At 42.9% G+C, this 19,469-nt stretch overlaps 1 protein-coding gene across 1 annotated transcript; it reads right to left on the reverse strand.

Moving 5' to 3' along the window:
* Positions 1 to 2,454: 2,454 nt before the first annotated feature.
* SLC16A14 (solute carrier family 16 member 14) lies at positions 2,455 to 12,981 on the reverse strand. The gene is made up of 5 exons (XM_066326323.1): positions 12,637 to 12,981; positions 12,083 to 12,381; positions 11,104 to 11,247; positions 6,791 to 7,783; positions 2,455 to 5,320 (listed from the first exon to the last, which is right to left on the reverse strand). The coding sequence occupies exons 2-5, from the start codon at positions 12,342 to 12,344 to the stop codon at positions 5,172 to 5,174; spliced, it is 1,548 nt and encodes a 515-aa protein (XP_066182420.1). The 5' UTR covers positions 12,345 to 12,381; positions 12,637 to 12,981; the 3' UTR covers positions 2,455 to 5,171.
* Between the last annotated feature and the right edge of the window lie 6,488 nt (positions 12,982 to 19,469).

The raw sequence follows: 19,469 nt of genomic DNA on the forward strand, positions 1-19,469 counted from the left end.
AATGGCCGGGATTATCCAGAGCCCGGGAATGGCCGGGGTTACCCACAGCCCGGGAATGGCCGGGGTTACCCACAGCCCGGGAATGGCCGGGGTTACCCACAGCCCGGGAATGGCAGGGGGTACCCACAGCCCGGGAATGGCCGGGATTATCCAGAGCCCGGGAATGGCCGGGATAACCCACAGCCCGGGAATGGCCGGGGTTACCCACAGCCCGGGAATGGCCGGGGTTACCCACACCCCGGGAATGGCCGGGGTTACCCAGAGCCCGGGAATGGCCGGGGTTACCCAGAGCCCGGGAATGGCCGGGGTTACCCACAGCCCGGGAATGGCCGGGGTTACCCACACCCCGGGAATGGCCGGGGTTACCCAGAGCCCGGGAATGGCCGGGGTTACCCAGAGCCCGGGAATGGCCGGGATAACCCACAGCCCGGGAATGGCCGGGGTTACCCACAGCCCGGGAATGGCCGGGGTTACCCACAGCCCGGGAATGGCCGGGGTTACCCACAGCCCGGGAATGGCCGGGGTTACCCACAGCCCGGGAATGGCCGGGGTTACCCAGAGCCCGGGAATGGCCGGGGTTACCCAGAGCCCGGGAATGGCCGGGGTTACCCACAGCCCGGGAATGGCCGGGATAACCCACAGCCCGGGAATGGCCGGGGTTACCCACAGCCCGGGAATGGCCGGGGTTACCCACAGCCCGGGAATGGCCGGGATTATCCACAGCCCGGGAATGGCCGGGATTATCCACAGCCCGGGAATGGCCGGGGTTACCCACAGCCCGGGAATGGCCGGGATTATCCACAGCCCGGGAATGGCCGGGGTTATCCACAGCCCGGGAATGGCCGGGGTTACCCACAGCCCGGGAATGGCCGGGGTTATCCACAGCCCGGGAATGGCCGGGATTATCCACAGCCCGGGAATGGCCGGGGTTACCCACAGCCCGGGAATGGCCGGGGTTACCCACAGCCCGGGAATGGCCGGGGTTACCCACAGCCCGGGAATGGCCGGGACAATCGGTTTTGCTTTTCTTCCTGTGTTTTTTTTTTTTTAATAGAGCACTCTGTTTGGAAATAAAAACATGCAAAAAAATAACCAGTCTATACTGTTTTTAACTTAATAATGTCATTTTTTTCTTGGGCAAAGCAGATTGGTGAGAGGCAGAGAGTAAACTGAAATGAAAAGAGAACTTTTAAAAGGTTCATACATTTTCATTTCAGCACTTATACACATTTTTTCCCCCAATAATCCCTGCTTTTGCCGTGCTAGAATGTGCTGGTATGCTGTGTGTGCCTGCATAAGAACAACCAGGAGCACATGTACTCTGAGACAGCTTTGCTGTGGGCAGAGTGAAGCAGTTCAAAGTACCCAGCTACATCTGCAGTGTGTAACACAAGTTACACCAGGATTTCTGCTTTTCTATTTCTGTTGCCACTTGCATTGGAGTCATTGAGTACAGCTGCACTTAGGCTCCTGCGACTGCTCCTGTAGAAAAGCGGAACATCTGGGGGGAAATCAATGTTTCTGTGCTCTTGTATAATTCACAGGGAATAGATAATATATGACACAGAGTATCTTCATAATTTTTTTGTGATAGTTCTAGCATCTAAAAAGGTTTTTTTTTTCCTTTTTTTTTTTTTAAACCCTTGTATTATTTCCACCTGATTCTGTTTATGGAGTCATTCTGAAAGAGGGAAGCATCTCCTGAGAAATAGGCTTAATCCTTACATACATCTGAAAGTTTTTTGGAATCGCATTTCTGTTCAAACCCCAAAGGCCTCTTTTACTTACCTTGAAAACAGATTTGTATTTCTGATGCAATTTCTATGTCCTAACAGGTTTTTTGGCATCAGCTTACACAGCTTGGTTGATTTCAGAGCAGCTGTATGAATTACACACCAGGAAAGTACGTGGCATTACAGCTGCTTTTTTTTTTTTTTTTTTTTTTACAGTGGCAGAAGGGCCTTGCATATTATACCAAAAATAGCTTCTCAGATTTTTCACAGAAGAACATGCAATATCTTGCACTGGCAACCCTTGGCAAAACTTCTGCTGATCTCCTGTGACTTTTAATTACCACTGTGTCTTTCAAAATGCGTGGGCAGCTTGCACTGCAAGTGACCTTCATACAAGGCCTCTGTGCTGTCTAAACACATTTTGTGCAGTGGAATAATCAGCAGTGAGTAAGCCAAATGATGATTTTAAGCTTCTGCTTTCTCTTACAAGTGGCTGTGTGACAGCAATGTGCTCTGGGAAGCTCTTAGGGAGAGCCTGTGTGACACAGCCATGGGCAGTGGCCTGGGAGCCTCCAAACACACAAATATCAGCTACAGCTCCAGAGGAGGCAGAACCACCGTGCTCAGAACAAAAAATTAACTGAATAAAGGTGCATGTTCCATTGAGGCAATTGTTACAATGCATGGCTGGTAATTGGGTCAGACACAGGGAAAAGACTTTTTAAGGACTGAAAGAGGGAAAAAAAAAAAAAGCCTTACCAGGAGAAACATGTAAATATTACAGTATTTAGTAGGTTGGGTATCCTGAAACTGTGTTTTAATCAGCATCATAGCAGTTACTGCAATAGAACAGGTTGTGGCTACTTTGCATTTCTTCATTCTGATTACTCCGGTTTGTGTCTGTGCCACACGTACTCCTTGGCTTACAGCAGATGCTGTGGCATTGTCATTTATAGAGGCTGATTAATACATATTATACAATTGACTAGATTTAGGACCCAAATATTAAAAACAGTGATTTCAGTATTTGGGTATAATAGTTTAATATTTGAAGAGTGTAAGGAGTTTACAACTTTTTAACATCCCAAGTACTAAACGTGAATTTTATAAATTGATTAAAAACCATGAATACAGAGTTCTTGTACAATTCTGTTTCTTTATAAACCAGTACTTTAATACTTAAATAGTCACTGATTTAGATTAAGGATTTTTTTGTTCTACATCTATATACCATTATGTTGGAAACATTCCATGATTGTTGATCTTTAAGTATATGAAGCACTTCGATATATATTCTTTCCTCTTCGTAATTATTACATTTTAGGAAAATTTCATTATGTGGCTAAAATACAATACTAACTTAATAAATGATCAGAAAGTGTATTTTTGGGTAATGTAAGTTTATTCCCAAGATATGGGCCTGTAAGAACCTCTATAGAAAGATCTATTGCAGATATCACAAGTGAACTACATGTTTTTTATCACTGTAATATGCAAATAAAGTTGCTTTTGACAAAAGACAAAGTGAGGATCTATGTATGAAGGATACATATCTTTAAAAACAACAAAAAAAAAAAGGCAAATGAGGGAAATCATCACAATATATATTTCATCAGTAAAAGATAGCTCAGTTCAAATGAGCCATCAGCAGCATTCCCACCAAGAAGACATTTAACCTGTAATAAAGAACGGACATGAAAATTTACGTGCATATTTTCTCCAACTACAAAAGCTGATTTTAAGAAGTTACTGACTGTGTGCTCACACCATGTGTTGCAGTTCAGTGCCACCTCAGTTGTCTTATGTGAGTTTTAAAGGCCATACATAACTACCCTAGACGATTGCACTGATGTAAATCTTAAAGTGATTCAGGGTTTCTTAAGGTAAGGTTTTATTTTTTAACTTGGCTCATTTCAGGGATCTTTAAGGAATACTTTAAAGCATGTCCCTGCCAAGAGTTGTAGAAGTGCAAGACTAAGAAGCTGGTGAGTTGCAACATAGAAGATACACATTCAGAACTTTCTGTTAACCAACCTTGCAGCCATAAAAAAAATAACAGGATACTGATATTGATGCACACTGAACTGTTTCCCAATAGTTCTTCAATATAATTAAAAAGTTTCAATTGCTTTTCAAGGAATTCCAGAAGCACGTAGCAATATTAAACTAAGAACCTGATTCATCATGCAAAGAACTTTCATAAAGCTAAGAAGATGAAAACTTACAGTGGTTCTTATTTTATAGGAAAATTAACATCAGACTCACCTCTCAAAGCTGAAAAAAATATGCCCTGTACCACCATACATCACTTTCTTCATTGTTTACCAGATTCTGAATGTTAAGAAAAATTATTTGGATACTTTAAATGCTCTTTAGCTATTCCATGCTCTGAAGTGTCTAATTTTCTAGTGAATAAACTTCTCAAACATGAAGAATCTTAGTCAGTTCGTGGTGTACATCACAGGCAGCAACATGATTGCTCATATGGAACAGAGTTTGTGAACAATTCAAATAAATTATAACAAAATTTAGTGTGCTGTAGTAGAGTTCATTCCCATGAAAGGAGTCAGTGGCAATGTTATGAAATTCCACAATAGCTCTAATGAGCTAAAGGGGCCAGAGAACTCAAACTGTTTCTGGAAACATTTTCCAGTCACAATGATATTTTCCATGTTTCCTGTTTCTGCATTTATAGGTTTTTTACTTCAGGTGAATTAAGTGTCACAGCATTTAAAATGCAGCCAATGTATTGAGGATGGCTACTTTAGATGCAGTTGATACTTTAAAAAATAAAATTAAAAATCATTGAAGCAGAATCACAGAATACACTGGGTTGGGAGGGACCTACTGAGTCCAACAGAATCACTTCAGAAATATATGAGAACTTTTCTCCAGATTTGCATCACACAGAAACAGTAATTTTAGTATGCTGAATTGATGGAATTATTATAGTAGCATTTCAACAGTACTTGACTAGCCAGGCAAGAAATACAATCATTTTCTTATACTCAGTAACTAATCTTTCATTAGATTGAATACAAAGTAGAAAGGACTTTTATAAATCATTCATGTCCTGACCAAATTCTCTCATTGGACTAGGGTAAATCAGAGAAACTGCACTGCAGTCAGTGGATCTTCACCAATGGTTAATGGTGAAAAGTTAAAAGAGAAGCAAGGGTAAGGGTTCTTATCATTGTTCTAATATTAAAATCCTAGCAGTGTGCTTTTAATCACTGTATTTGGTAGTTCTAAAATAAAATAGCTTAACTAATTTTAAAAGCATATTTCTAATAATTTATAAACATTATGGGGCACATTTGCTTTTCACTTAAGTGCAGCTAAATGTGGTTGGTTCCATAAGAAAAACATCTTCATACTGTCATACACGAGAAACAGGAAAACAAAAAAGTTCTGTAAAAAAAACTTCTGGAATTTGTTCTATACTTGTTCTTCTTCTGTAGATTTTTCTCTTGGCTGTTTCTTTTGGATACAAGGTTGTATAAGTAAAAATATTATTCCCACCATGTATAGCAATCCAGCTATGTAAAAAGAAAAATCATATTTTTGTGTGATGTCATAGATCCAACCTGGAAAATAAGGAAAAAACATGTTTGTTACAAAGCTTGACAAAAAAAGCACATTTAGTGAGAAAATGCAGAAAATACTTCACATTTCTTTCACAACATTTCTGTCAAATCTACAGATGCTTTGTGGAAAAAAATTTTTCAAACAAGTCATCACAAGTCTCATTTTAAAATCGACATTTTGTAATCCCAAAGCAATTTAGTTTCTCCTCCCTATCATTGCCTCTGTGAAATGCCCAATACTGATTAGTTCAAATGCTGTGCCTTGTGCAAGCAAACACATTCCCCAGAGCTGTCTCCAAGCCTCACATACCAACAGAAGACTGTTCAGCAGATACAATCTCAATACTGCAGTGACTCTCATTCCAGCCTCGACTCCTGGGAAGGTTTGAGAACCCAAATGAGCAAAACTCCCTCCCGCCACTCTGGCTGCACTGTGATGTACCCACAAGCTCAGAAGCTCTCTTTACCTCAGCTGCTTGGTCCAATGTGCTCTGTAACCAAAGAGCAATTACAGGGACGGGCTGAGCACAGACTGGGAGGTGTGGAGGGGACGTGGCAGAGTAGAACACTGCTGCTTTCAAGGGGCACTGAGGGAGCTTTCTTCTCACCCAGCGGTGGGGAGAGAAGGGGCTCTCGCTTTCTTGGGCTGCTCATGCTGCTGCTGGCTTCCCTTCAGCCTAGAGCTGCCCCTGGCTCACCATGGCCATGACTCCCAAGATTTCTCACAACTTTCTTCTCAGCAGCACCTCTGCAAAAAAGAGCTGGAGTCTAATTTAGTACTGACAATCAGTACCTGTATCTCTTCCGTACTCCCTCACCTCTTTCTATGAGGAAATGTATAATGAATGTCTGTTTAATCCTAAGTAACCGTGGGGACAGCAAACATACACTTCTTCCTTCTGCTGGGGATGGCAGTAAAGAGCTTATGAGCAGTGCAGCCCCCAAAGTAGGTATTTCTGGTCGAAGGAAGGCAAAGCAAAGTTAGTTAAATCAACACATCAGTTTGCAGTTTGCAGTGGGGGACACCCAAACACACAGCACAGTCCTTGGGGTAATGCTGTGGTACAAACAGCCTGCCCTGAGAACTAATCACCATTTCTTCATGTGGATAAAGGAATGAATATGTATAGCGCATACAGTATGTAAAACATGAAAAAATAGGTTACACTTTTCTCATTAAAAAAAAAAAAAGTGTGATAACTATTTTAAGGAAACATACATCATAAGGATAGTTTGTAATAGATTTGGGGGTTATGTCCAAGAACTGTAATTTGCAATGTGAGGGCAGTGAGCTGGAGCCCAGCAGATGTGACCTGGACATCTGTGCAATGTAAAGCTCGATGTTATGTCCATTCTAGAGCAGCTGTGATTTTGTTAACTACACCTGCTCATAGCATAAGGAAGGTTAATAATATAGAGTCACACGGTCATTACACAAACATCTGTGGGTTAGCAATTTGAACTTTTTACCTGCAAAGGGTGGTCCAAACAAAGCAGATATTCCATTGGCACAAATGATGATGCCATAGGCATTGGCAAGGTGTTTAGTTCCAACTAAATCTTCAGTCACAACAGGCATTAGAGAAAAATAGCCACTAGAAAATCCTATTACAGCACAAACCACAGCCAGGCCAATGTATGTCTGCATTAGTGGCAAAGTAAGAATGCAGGTGACCAGGGTAAAGTTAGCCATGAGGAAGACATTCCATGTGCTGATGCACGGGAGATCAGAGATGATTCCAAGGATCACTTTACCAAAAATATGAACAATGGCTATGATGGATGTCAAAGGAAAAACGTTGTCCTGCCTAGATAAGTTGTACTGCTTGACTATTTCTGGAAGGTGAATAAAGGGAATGACAAAGCTGCTGTAGGCAAAGAGAGCCCAAATGACAAAGGCCACGAATACTCTATTGGTAAACAGCGATGCAGCTCCAAAGTAGCTGGAGTACCAGAGTGCAAAGCCTTTCCTGACTGTCACTGTCAGCTGGCTCACTGTCTTAAAGAGGCGCAGTCCATACATGCTCCTTCCGCTTCCAGATTTACCTCCGATTTCTATGTGCTGCACACTGCCAAGCACTTCTTCATTTGCTGCCTCTTCTTTTTTCTCTGTTTCTTCACCAGGGACTCCATTAGATTTTATAGTCTCTGTAGAATGGGACAGAGCTTTTGCTCGATTTTCTTCACTATCACTTCTCACCACGTATTTTTCATGGAGGTCTTTGGGAGAGAGTGGTCTCATAAGTGCCCCGCAGACACAAAGGTTCAGGGAGATGGCCCCCTGGATGAACATGGCATTCCTCCACCCAAATTCAGCACAGAGGTGCTTCAGTAAGGCAGTCATCAGGAAAGCTCCAAACCCTGTTCCCGTGGTACTGAGCCCTTGTGCAAGTGCTCTTCTCTTCTGAAAATACTGCCCTACCATCACCACTGCAGGCAGATAAACCATGCCGCTTCCAATGCCTATTAAAAAAAAAATTAAATAAATCTGAACTTTTTGCCAACAATGTAAGAAGCAGGGAAAAACAATCAGTTTTATTCCTAAGTTTGTATAAGCATAGTAGTAAAACCTATAATAAATATTCAATTCTGATGTTAGCTTTCATTTCTGTCTCGTAGGTTTTACAAAATCTGAATTACTCATTCCAGCAAGAATGCAACACTGATGTTTATTGGTGGAAAAACGAAACACAGGGAATATAAAATCTATATCTGAGGTCAGCATGCCAACAACTGGAAAGTTACAGATGTCCCACAACCAATCAGTGACAGTTACTATGGGCACAAACATAGACACAGCCAATTTTGAAATATCTGCAATTATCTGCAACCCACAGCTGATGGTATCAGCGGCCAGAACTGCTTAGTGAGCACATCTTGTTGCTTTCACCTAAGATCCCCAGCAATGAAGATTCTCACTGAGCTGCTGTCCGTGTTCAGTAACTGTGGAGCCATCGTGACCGTGACATGTATTTGAGGAGTCAGCACATGGGGTTAGTGCACTGGTGGCACCTCAAGTCCAGGCTGGTTCTCTTTGGGCAGCCCAGGGAGGGCCACACAGTAGCTGCTCAGTCTTATAAGGCAGATCTCTAATTCTGGTAAAAACCCCCACGTGTAGTTAAAACCAGGGTGGGTATTCATGGCATTTACTTCGAGCAGAAAGCGATGAGTTGTGCAAACGTATCATTACAGGTAACACTTCACCATTTTTTCTCACAGCAGATTCTTCCTAGAGGAGTTTGGATTGGAACAGGTGTATGCAGAAGATGCTTCCTAATTCACTGTCATTGCAATTCAGAAGTGTTTTGTGACTTAGAAGTTTTCCTAACTAGGTGCTAACATAGCTCATGCAGCTACAGCTAGGCCAGAGAAAGCCGTGATTCCAGAAAAGCCTGCAAAAATAAGCCCTTCAACATCACAGCCTGGGGCCAGGGGAGCCCCAAGCAGAGGGGCCCTTGGGGAATGTGCTGAGGTGGCTGTGGATGGATAGGGGAGGTGGGATCGCAGGGATGAACTGAAGGCTGCAGCCATGAGCAGAGTCACAAGCACAGCGTGGAGGCCCAGAGGTGATGGCAGCAAGAGGTGCTCACTGCAAGGAACAGCAGCTTTGGGAACACAGAGAGACTTCCCTGGGTGGGCTGGGACTGAAGGTGAGTGAGGACATCATGAGGAAGGGGACAGTGAGCAGAGGTCTCATGGAGCAGGAAGGAACCTCTCAGGTATCTCTACACTTTTTCTGAGAATTACTCCTGCAACATCTCGCTTTTCCACCTCACATAAAATTTTGTCTCTGATTCTTTTCCCCCCGTAAAATACAGTGTTCACCTCTCTTTAAATTGTCTATTTAAACTCTGCCATTTGTTGTTTTGTGTGTGCTCTTTCTGAAAAGCAGCAGCGGCTGAAGAAGAACTGTGTAAATTCCTGCCTGTTTGATTATATTCAATATATATGGAAACAGAAATTCTGAAAAAGGCAGGATCCTCTCTGTGATCACTGTTCTCCATTCAGAAATTTACAACATTACTGAAGTCTATAGCATGGTGGTATAAAGGGTCATCACAGTGATCTTTGCTAGTCTTAGTATTTTCTCCATCCAGAAAGCTACACAAAAATTTATATATAGAAATTCTGTAGATTTCCATGAAATTCTGTGAAAGGAAGTTTAAGAGAATGCAGGGTACTGAAGCTATTAATAGTATTGCAAACAATCTCTTTTTTTTATAATGTTTTCATCTGGGAAATGTAACATAGATACTGCTTCATTTGCAAACATTAACTGTTATCTGTGGAATGAGTAACATTTCAAAGCCCCTTGAACTGCTCAGTGTTGCTCAGATAGTAATTAAAGCCTAAATTTTGTAATTTTTACATGGATAACTTTCACATTTTTGTTTCATATCTATTAACAGTATCTCTTTTCAGGAATGAACAGCAAATAAAATGGAGTAGTGCTCAAAGTACTTAATACTGGGTTCCTCTACATAACTTACTTCAAGTAACTGAATTTTTTCACAGGAAACATATCACTAGAAACTGTGCCTTCACATACTAAGGATCTGCTGGCTTTGAAGGAATATGCCTGAATCCACATATTTTTGTATTTTGATTGGGCTCTTACACATGTCAAAAGGTTTTCTAGACATCTAATCCATTAAAATGACATAACATTACTTCAGTCATTTTGGTCTTAAAAATTGTAGCAACATGATTTGCTCTGAGTGGTTGTTGATCCAATATGAATAACAGTTACTAGAAAGTAGGTATGAAATACAGCCCCATGCATTATTCCAAGTGAGGCTGGGATAGTTAATTGGCTTCCCAGCAGCTCATCTGGGGCTGTGTTTTGGATCTGTGACCAACCACTGCTGCTAGCACAGGCGTGGTTTAGCTGTTTTGGACAGTGCTTACACAGCAGCAAGGCCTGTTCTCTTTCTAACCCCTGTGAGGGGGGGAGCACCAGGAGCTGGGAGGGGATGCAGTGGGACAGGGGACCCAGCTGACTGAAGGGACATCCCACACCAGGAGATGTTGTATCAGCAATAAAACTGGGGGAAGGGAGGAGGAAGGGAGGACCCTTGGAGTTGTGGCAATGTCTTCCCAGGTAATAGTTACACATGACCAAGCCTTGCTTTGCTGGGAACAGCTGAATGCCTGCCTGCCCGTGGGAAGTAGTGAATGAACTCCTTATCTCTTGTTTTGCTTGTGCATTCAGCTTTTGCTTTATCTACTAAACCCTCTTTATCTCATTTTAACCTTTCTGATTCTCTCCCCATCCCACTGTGGGAGAGTGAGTCAGCAGCTGTGTGCAGCTTAGCTGCCTACCAGCTGTAACCCACTTCACCCTTTAAAATGGGGTTTGGAGCAGTGCAGAGTTATCATAATCCACTATTTTATTAATGTGCAGCAACTTCTGGAGAAAACATTTGTTATTCTTTCCTGTGACAAGGAGAGGAGTTAGCTAGATATGCAACACATCTTTCAGTTTTACTTGGCAGAGTTTGGGTTACAGTAATTCCCCTAATTAAAAATGTCCTCTAATGTATTCACTTGGGTGAAACTGATAAAAGCACCACCTTCACATGGCAAATTTAAATGACCACAGAAGTCATTGGGCCCAATCCACTGAGGAAATAAGCTCCCTAAAAAGATAACAGACTGTAAAAAGCGTGAAAGCAGAGCTGGAATAACTTTTACAGTCTATGTTTCCTATTTACTCACTGAGATAAGCTTCAGAGGAATCAAAAATAATTGAAAGAACCTTCCAACATTAGTGCAGCTCTCACCAGCTGTCACTCCAAAGGTGAGGAAGAGGTAGTGCACATTTGCTGCATAGGCACTCAGTATCCAACCCAGGGCATTCAGTATCCCTCCAATTATGGCTGTCGTGCGGCACCCACACATGCTGATGAATAAACCAATAAAAGGACCTGTGACAAAACATGAAAAAATTATAAATTATTTATTTTATCCTTTATGCTCTAGTAATTTTTCACCTTAAGTTTCTTAATGTCTTAAAATAAATGTTAAAACATCAGGCAACTCATGCCACTCAGTTTATTTTTCATATTGCTTCTTAAAATCATGGAAAGAGAAATACAACCGAATAAATACTTAGCAAATATCTGCAAGACCTACAATCAAAGTTACTATGAAGAAGGGACAGCTTAAACAGAGCAATAAGCTGAAACAATGCTAAAACAATGAACAAAGTTCCAAAGGCTGATGCCGTGTGAGTGCAAGACTTTTTCGCAAGTTACCAGAAGTTAAGAATTTTTATCTTGTTTTCAGTAGAATAATTTAGGCAGATCTAAACACAGCTTTTTCAGTCTTCATTTAGGGAGTCATAGGTGTGTATGTACATATTTACACAAACATTTCCTCCAGATATTATTTTGGGTTGATCCAACTACAGCTAAAAAAATACATTTTCATTCAGCTGCCAAACTGATATACAAACTGTGTGAATTCAACATTTTCTCCTCACAGACAGAGTATGGGGAGGATTCCAAGCTTCACAGATTGTGTTTTATTAATTCTGTCAGACCTGGAAGTCACGGGCTTCCTTTCCTGCTTATGCAGTCTCCTGGACTGTCTTCCCTGTCACCTTCCCTGTTATTCCCTTTCTCCATCTAGACTGTAAAATTTGTCCAGGTGACTTTAAAAGGTCAGCTTGGGACAACCATAAGAAAATACTTCAAGGATGGATGGCAAACATATCTTAAAAGTCTATACAGCTTTAAAACCTGTGATGCTGGCACATACCTACAATAAGCGTGATGCCCATGCTGAGGGAGCTAACCCAGGCTGTTAAGCCACGACTTTGATTAAACTCTTCAAGCCATTCCATGTTGAGTATTCCAAGGGCCATTTGGGAACCCATGATGAGTATGTGCACAAGGAAAGAGGAAAGTACAATCATCCAAGCCCATCCTCCATCGATGTTTGGATTAGGCTTAATTGGCTTACTTCTAACTTTTGAGTCATCTCCAAAATCATATCCAATATCCTCTCGACTAGCATACATTTTCTCCACAGTATTCTGAAGCAAATGCAGTAAATACCTAAAAAATACGTACAAAATAATCAGATTTTGTAGCTTGGTCATAGTGAGTGCCATAAATCACTATCTTATTTCATCTCTGTGGTTAGTGCAGTTATAGCGAATGCTGTGACTTCATTGTTCAAATGTAAAATGCTGAGAAAATTGTCCAATTAATTTATTTCTTTGTGTAACTTGTTATCATGGCTGTCTATGCAGAAGTACTTACAGGCTGACAGTAGGATGCATTATTTCCATTACTATATATTTTACTTACTTTTAGGTGGCTGAGAGCCCTCACTCTTCATGGGTTGACCGGGGTCACAAAAAAGACTGGTCTCTCTCTGTATATTATGTCTCTGTGTCACCTTCTGCTGTTCCAGTAAGATGATGTGCCTTTGTGTTCAAGTTCATAAAGCCCGGAGTAAAGAACTGAAATCCTGAAGCAGCAGGTAGATGAAGTTACCACATCTTTTCAGAGGAAACCAGTTTGGGGATGTATTTCTTCCTTAGCAGTGGAAGAACAAGAATGAAGACAGCAAAAGATAAGGAGTTAAGACTCTTAATTTTCAAAATGTTTCACTTATATAAATCACAACGAGGCAATTGTTACTACCTCTCTGGAAAGTTTTTTTATGAGAGTCAACATGACAACAGTTTGCTAATATGCTTTCAGCTACCAAAACATTAATCCTAATAATCCTACTAAAACCAAAGAATTCTTGCAAATTAATGTCAATGCCTATCAGAATCAAACTGAGGGGAGAGTTACATGCATAGGTGTACATAGGATCAGGCCACACTAACTTAATTTGATTACTTCAATTTATTCTCTTGTTACTCTAAGTGAAGATTGCAACACAAGGTGAAAATAAATTAAAAAACACTTTTAATTGATTAGCAGTCAAGGTGCAGAATCCAGTCTTCCCTCTGTCTGATTTCTGCTGCAACAGATTCAAATCTTACCCAACTGTGGAGCACCACATAGGTTTCCATGGAGACTAGAAATGCAATAATACAAATTACCAGAGATGGTAATTTTTTGTCTTCTTCTTCAGAGAAATAAAACGAAACAACAGTTCCACAACATTGACATTGGAAAGGGAAAAAAAGTTATCAAAAATTATTTTAAAAAGCTCCTTATGTCTCCTGTGAGCCCTCAGAATGTGTGCCTCTGGGCTGGCTCCTCACTGCTGCAAACAGGCAAACCCAGATTCTGTAGCAACAGAAAACTTGTCTTTAAATACGTGAGTACATTTTGCTTCTCAAGTTACTACCTTTCCAAACTGTTTTACTTTTTTTTCTTATGGCTAGATAAACACCCAGAGAAGGCCCTGGGGCATCCCACAGTAATCCATAGCTGGAGTCAGAGCTGGCCAGTCCCAGACACCAGTGATCCCCTGTGCAGCCCCTCCAGCCTGGCTGCTGCCTAAGTACCCTTTGTAGTCAAGTGCCACCTCACTCTTCCTTGCAGTGCAGGTAATCGTGTGCAAGTAAGGGCAGCTTGAGTGTGTAGGTTCTTGAAAGAGCACACTGATCTGCCTCGTAAGCGAGCTGCAGCTAAAATATTATGTACTCCTGGTAGCAAATTTTCCATAGTTGTTTAGTGACTATGTTGCCGTTAGTCCTAACTTGGCCATGGGAGGTGTTGGTGACACAGAAAGAACAAGAACTGCGCACAAACTGGGAAACAGAGAATGAGGATAGTGCTTAGAGGTTCTTCTACAGGTCCTACAGGGTGTTTGAGCAGGACGGGCAGCAGGGGAACAAGTCAGAGCCATGTGGTGGTGCAGACTGGTTTTGTGACCATAAAAGGACAGCCTGGTCACCATTATTAAATTATCTTATTAATTAAATTGAAGAGGACAGCCTTAGTCATAATTATACTCCACCCTTCCTCTGTGAAAGGCAGGTCTTAAAGATGACATCTCAACCCTTTCCTAATGCTGTACTTGTAGCCAGATCCTCCGTTGCTGTAGGTTACAGGACTACTTACAGAGGATTCAGCCCACTCACAAGGCAGAGAGAGACTAGGTGCAGAAAGGTGACAAACACAGTGAAAAATCATGCTAATGGGAAATAATGAGAAGAGGCAGAATGAAGGAAAATCACAAGCTGTTGCACATCCTCTGCATAAGATTAATGAAAATGTATGAGGGATATTACAGTGCATCTTAGATAATGGAATACAAAATTATGTAACTGGAGATTCAGAGTCAAGATGAAATGTAAAATCTCGCCTTTCTCTCTTACACTTTTGACTGGTTTTGTGCACACCTGAATCCTGATACTGGATACAAAAAATTTCTTCTTTGGACAGGAAATAGGTACATCTTTTGTACATTTTAAATTATTTGAAGAAAAATAATTGATAATGAGCTGCAAAGTTATGACACTCCTCTTTGCAGTCTTGCTGACAGAACTGGCTTAGACTGAGTAGATGCAAGTTAATGTCATGCTTGTATGAACCCCCACAAATCTTCAGCAAATGTATATATTTTCCATTTGAAATGAATTCTTGCTCATTATTACTTTCATACTGTTAACTTTTCACTAAGGACACAAGTTCAGAGTGAATACACTCAAAAGCAGTAGAGGACATCTCCAATTACTGCACAAACTCTCAGCCTTTGGATAAAGCGAGGACTGGATGCCTGGATCCCCTTCCCAGGACCAACTGATCATCCCATGGCCATTTTGCATCCAGGAAAAAGGCACTTACCTGCCTTCAACCTTCTTCCCACACAGCACTGCCAAGAACAGGCTCATGAACCGCAGAGGAGCCAAATGAACTCTTTGCAATTGTGAAATCCTAGAGCAGCTGTAATGAAAATGACAGCAGCTGATTTGTGAAGCCAGCCAGTTTCCCCAATAAGCAAGGCAGGGAAGACCCACTGACAGTACCAGTGTTTGAATACAGCCCCTCAGAAGGAACTTCGTTTAAAGACAGGAGAATCTGGATTCTTATTTGGTCACCTGGAAAAGAACGAGATGAATTTTTTTCCCAGAAAAAATTTTAGACCATATGCCCACAAAGTATGCAGAGCACTTAGAAAAATGGCCCAAGTGTTAGTGCCAGCAAAGATGCTGAGCTTTTTTGAAAACCTGACTCATGAGCTATTTTAGGGACAAATGCAGGTGCTGTAATAAGACCTAAGTTAGCAGCAAAACACCCAAGTTCCATGTAGCATCAGTGGAGCTCTCTATCTTGTAGTTGAACTAGATCACTGAAAAACATCTGCTCTTGCTATAAAAAGTCCATACGATGAATAATTTACACATATTTGGTCAAGTTCTTCCAGCATTTGACTGCCTTAGTGTTGAAAATCATAGAATAAAATTGTACTTTAAAGGTAGTTCCAACGGATAACTCATAAATGCATTATAACTAATAATGAGTTTTACTTTGTAATATTCCCAGTAAACATGCCACATGTAATTATTTGGTAGCTGAAGGTGTACAAGGAAACATTGCAAAAAACATGGTTTATTTCGGTTGTCATATGCTTCCACAGGCTGACTTCACCTTGCTAACATGCCGAGCACTTCAGCTGTCAGCAACTTCACGGAGGTGTGTTCACCAGCCACCTCTGCCAGTCAGAGCCCCAGTGCATATAAATGCGTGCCCAGAAAGGACCACAAATTCAGGGAAATTAAATGCTTAAAAGGCTAAACTTATTGCCAGGGTCACAAGTTGGCATCAAGTCGGCAGCAGCTCCGTTTGCAGACCGGGGGCGCTGCCCTGCTGCCCCTCCTTGAGGGATGTTTCTGGAGCCCTGCTCAGGCGGCCTCCCCGGAGAGCCCTCGGTGCTGCTGAGCCCCGGTGTGACCCACGTGTGGTGGCCGGTCCCCGGGGACAGCGGAGTTGGCTCACACAGTTTTCACCCCTTGGTACCAAGGGAATGGGCAGCTTGCATCAGGCGATGCAAGCTCGATTTGCACAGGCTTACAGCCCGACGGCAGGGGTCCTTTTTCTCCCAAGACAACAGCTTTGGGAGCTTCACACGCGACGCCTTCCCAGCGCTCCGGCTCACCTCTGCGAAGCCGAGCTGGGGCGGGGACGGCCGCCAGCGCCCGTGCCCGGGGCAGCCCCAGCTCCGGCCAGCTCAGCGGCGGCCGGGGGCGCGGGTCGGCCCGCGGGGGCTGCGGCGGGGCCGGCCTTCGGGGGCCGGGGTTCGGGAGGCGGCGCGGCCGCGGCACCGCCCGCCGAGCACAAAGGATGACCGCGAGTTACCCCGCTGCGGCAGTCGCGCTCCCGGCCCCCGCGCCTCCGAGGGGCCGCCGCCCCCGGCCCCGGGAGCCGCACACCGGGACAGCCCCGGACGGGACAGCCCAGCCTGTGCGCCTCCGCCGCAGGCAGCGCGGCCGCTCCGCCTTCCCCTCCCGCTCCGGTGGCGGTGCCGGTGCCGTGTGGTGGCTCCCGGCTCCTCCCGAGGTACTCACCGCGTCGGGCTCCGCCAGCGCCGCCGTCCCTGCGCGCCTCGGCGCCCGGCGCCGCTGTCAGCGCTGCTCCCGGGGCTGCCGCGGGCTCCGGTGTCCACCTGCGCCCGGCTCCGCTCAGCGCCCGCGCCAGCTCAGCCTCGCCCCTGCTCGCCTCCCTGGGGCTTATTTTCTATAGGAGTGCGGCACCGATGTGGGGCCGCCTGCCCCCCGGGCAGCTCGTCCTCTGCACCGCCTTGTCTCCATTCTCCGCAATTTCAAATCTCCACGCTCTTTCATTCCTGCGATACCGGCTAATTCTGGTTTGGCGGAGCAGATTTGCAATCCTCTCACATGCACACTCTTGTGGCTGAATGAAGTTTATTGCTGCACAGGTTATGGCCGGAAATTTACATCCCAGAGAGCTGGAGGATATGATCCGGTAAAATCAGCCAGTATCGAGATTTTAGCGGCCGTTGAATATGTTTATTTCAGAGCGGCTGGCTGAATTTATGTATCCAAACCACCCTGACAATGCAGCTTGGGAAGTTTCACTGTATGGTACCTTATTTGCACTTAATAAGTAAGTTCCAAAAATATTCCACTCATGGGAGAAAAGCTGCAAAAATACATTGCTTTTTCGGATCAATATCCAGTCCTGAGTTGGATCTTTCTACGTAACCTGACTAATGAGGTTTACATTCTGCAATTCATTGCTCTATTTGCAGTGAATATACCCAGGCTAAGGTGGCTGTATGCCACCACACACAACTTTCATTCTCAGAGATTCTTGATGTCCTAGCAGTGCACTGAGTAGTATAAATGAAGGCTGTTCAAGAAGACATAAGAAGTATATTGAGAGAAGACAAAATTAGGACAGGCCAACAGAAATGTTTTAATGGTGCTACACATACTGCCTACGTGCAAAACATGGCACAGAATCTGTTACAGAAGGAATGGTCTGAAGAGGGTTAAAATTTTGAATTTGGGGCTTTTAAAATATTTTTTCTATATTTTTACTTGACTCTTTCCTCCATCTACCAACAAAAGCAAGTCTGATCTGGGTTTTTTCATTTAAAAAAAGAGCTGTTCCATTATGGGTCTAATTTATCAAATGTATCAATGTGAAACACTTCTAACTGGGTTGGGTTCAAGTATACCACACAACCACTTCTAGCTGGTTGTGTGGTAGACTATAAACTATTGCTAGGGCTTTGGTCTTTACATAAAACTTACACTGCTTTGCATTGTAAACTTCAAAAAAAATCCTTTTGCAGAATAAATAACTACATTAGTGTCAGAGACTTGTGATTGGGTTTATTTATGTCTCCTTCATAAATAAAACTAGATTTCCATTTTAAAACACTGTGATAGTGCATTGCAAATGTGTGTATTTCTAGAGTACACATGTTCCCTGGTTATTTCATCTTTTGCAATAATATCTTGCCCAATAGTGTACAGACACTGGTATCCCAGAATTTAATTTATAACTTGGTATTAGCTTTTTGAGCCAGAGTTTTCTTAAAAGGCTTAATGCTAGGGGCTTGGCACTTGAAATTTGCTGCTTATTGACTAGTGTTATTACTCAAGTTTGAGAACACACACTTGGATTTATGAATTATCTAACATCTTTTATTAAGTCTGCCACGGAAACAGATTTGACTGGATGTTAACCCAGTGCCTCCAGCACCTGAGATGCTGCCTATGTGCCTAAATCCTTGTGCCAACAGAGATTTGATCTGATGGGGAGTTCACTCAGCTGTGTCATACTGCTTCAGCAGTTTTGGTTCATATACCGCAGTGGTTCTTGGCTTTAGTCTTGGATTTATGTTGTCCCTTGGGAAGATGACTATGTGTGGATCTACTTGAATTGTAACCATTAAACTGTGCCCATCTAACAACAAGAGTACAAATTATGTTCAGTAAGGAAAAAAGTCCATTTTTTAAGAATGGAGAGGGCAATCCTATGGTATTAGAAAAAGTCTGCAGTTTTTAGCTAAGAAGAATAAGGTGCCTGATCCAGTAAAATAAGAGGTAAACAAAGTCTGACAGACTCTGGTGCCTTAGAAATCTTAACTGTGTAAAATGCTTGGATGGCAAGCAGAGTAACCCCAACTGAAAAGGAAGGGTGCTTTACTAGACCCTTAAACATAAAGGTAATTAGATATCATATTATAACTTAGAGGGAAAGAGGAATGGAGGGAGAGAGGGAAGAAGGCAGAAGTAGGAAGAATTGATGACTCAATTTCCTTTACTGTGGCAGCATAGTCCTAGAAGTGGTGGTTGGAAGGGATCTCTGGGGTCTACCCTGTCCAGCCTTCCTCTTGAAGCAGGACTGTGACCTGTGGTATTGCAGGTCAGTCATGGTCTTGCTTAAGCTGCCCTTGAAAGCCTTCAAGGATAGAGACTGACCAGCCTTTCTGAGCAATATGTTCCTGTGTAGCACCAGCCATGCAAAACACATGCATCCAGTTACAGCTCCAAGGACTTGGCTTGTGACTTTTCCTTCTGGTTTTGCTATTTGCTACTACTAAGAGTCCAGCTCAACAAACTTTGCCACTTCCCTTTGGATAGTTTTAGATTCTTGTCAGATATTCCCTTATTTTCTTCTCTGCCAGGCAAACCAAACCAAACTTACTCTAAATCTCTTCACAAGTTGTGTGCTGCAGGCCATTTACCATCTCATCAGCC

The sequence above is a fragment of the Sylvia atricapilla genome, chromosome 10 (genome assembly GCF_009819655.1).
Source record: "Sylvia atricapilla isolate bSylAtr1 chromosome 10, bSylAtr1.pri, whole genome shotgun sequence".
NCBI classification, from domain to species: domain Eukaryota; kingdom Metazoa; phylum Chordata; class Aves; order Passeriformes; family Sylviidae; genus Sylvia; species Sylvia atricapilla.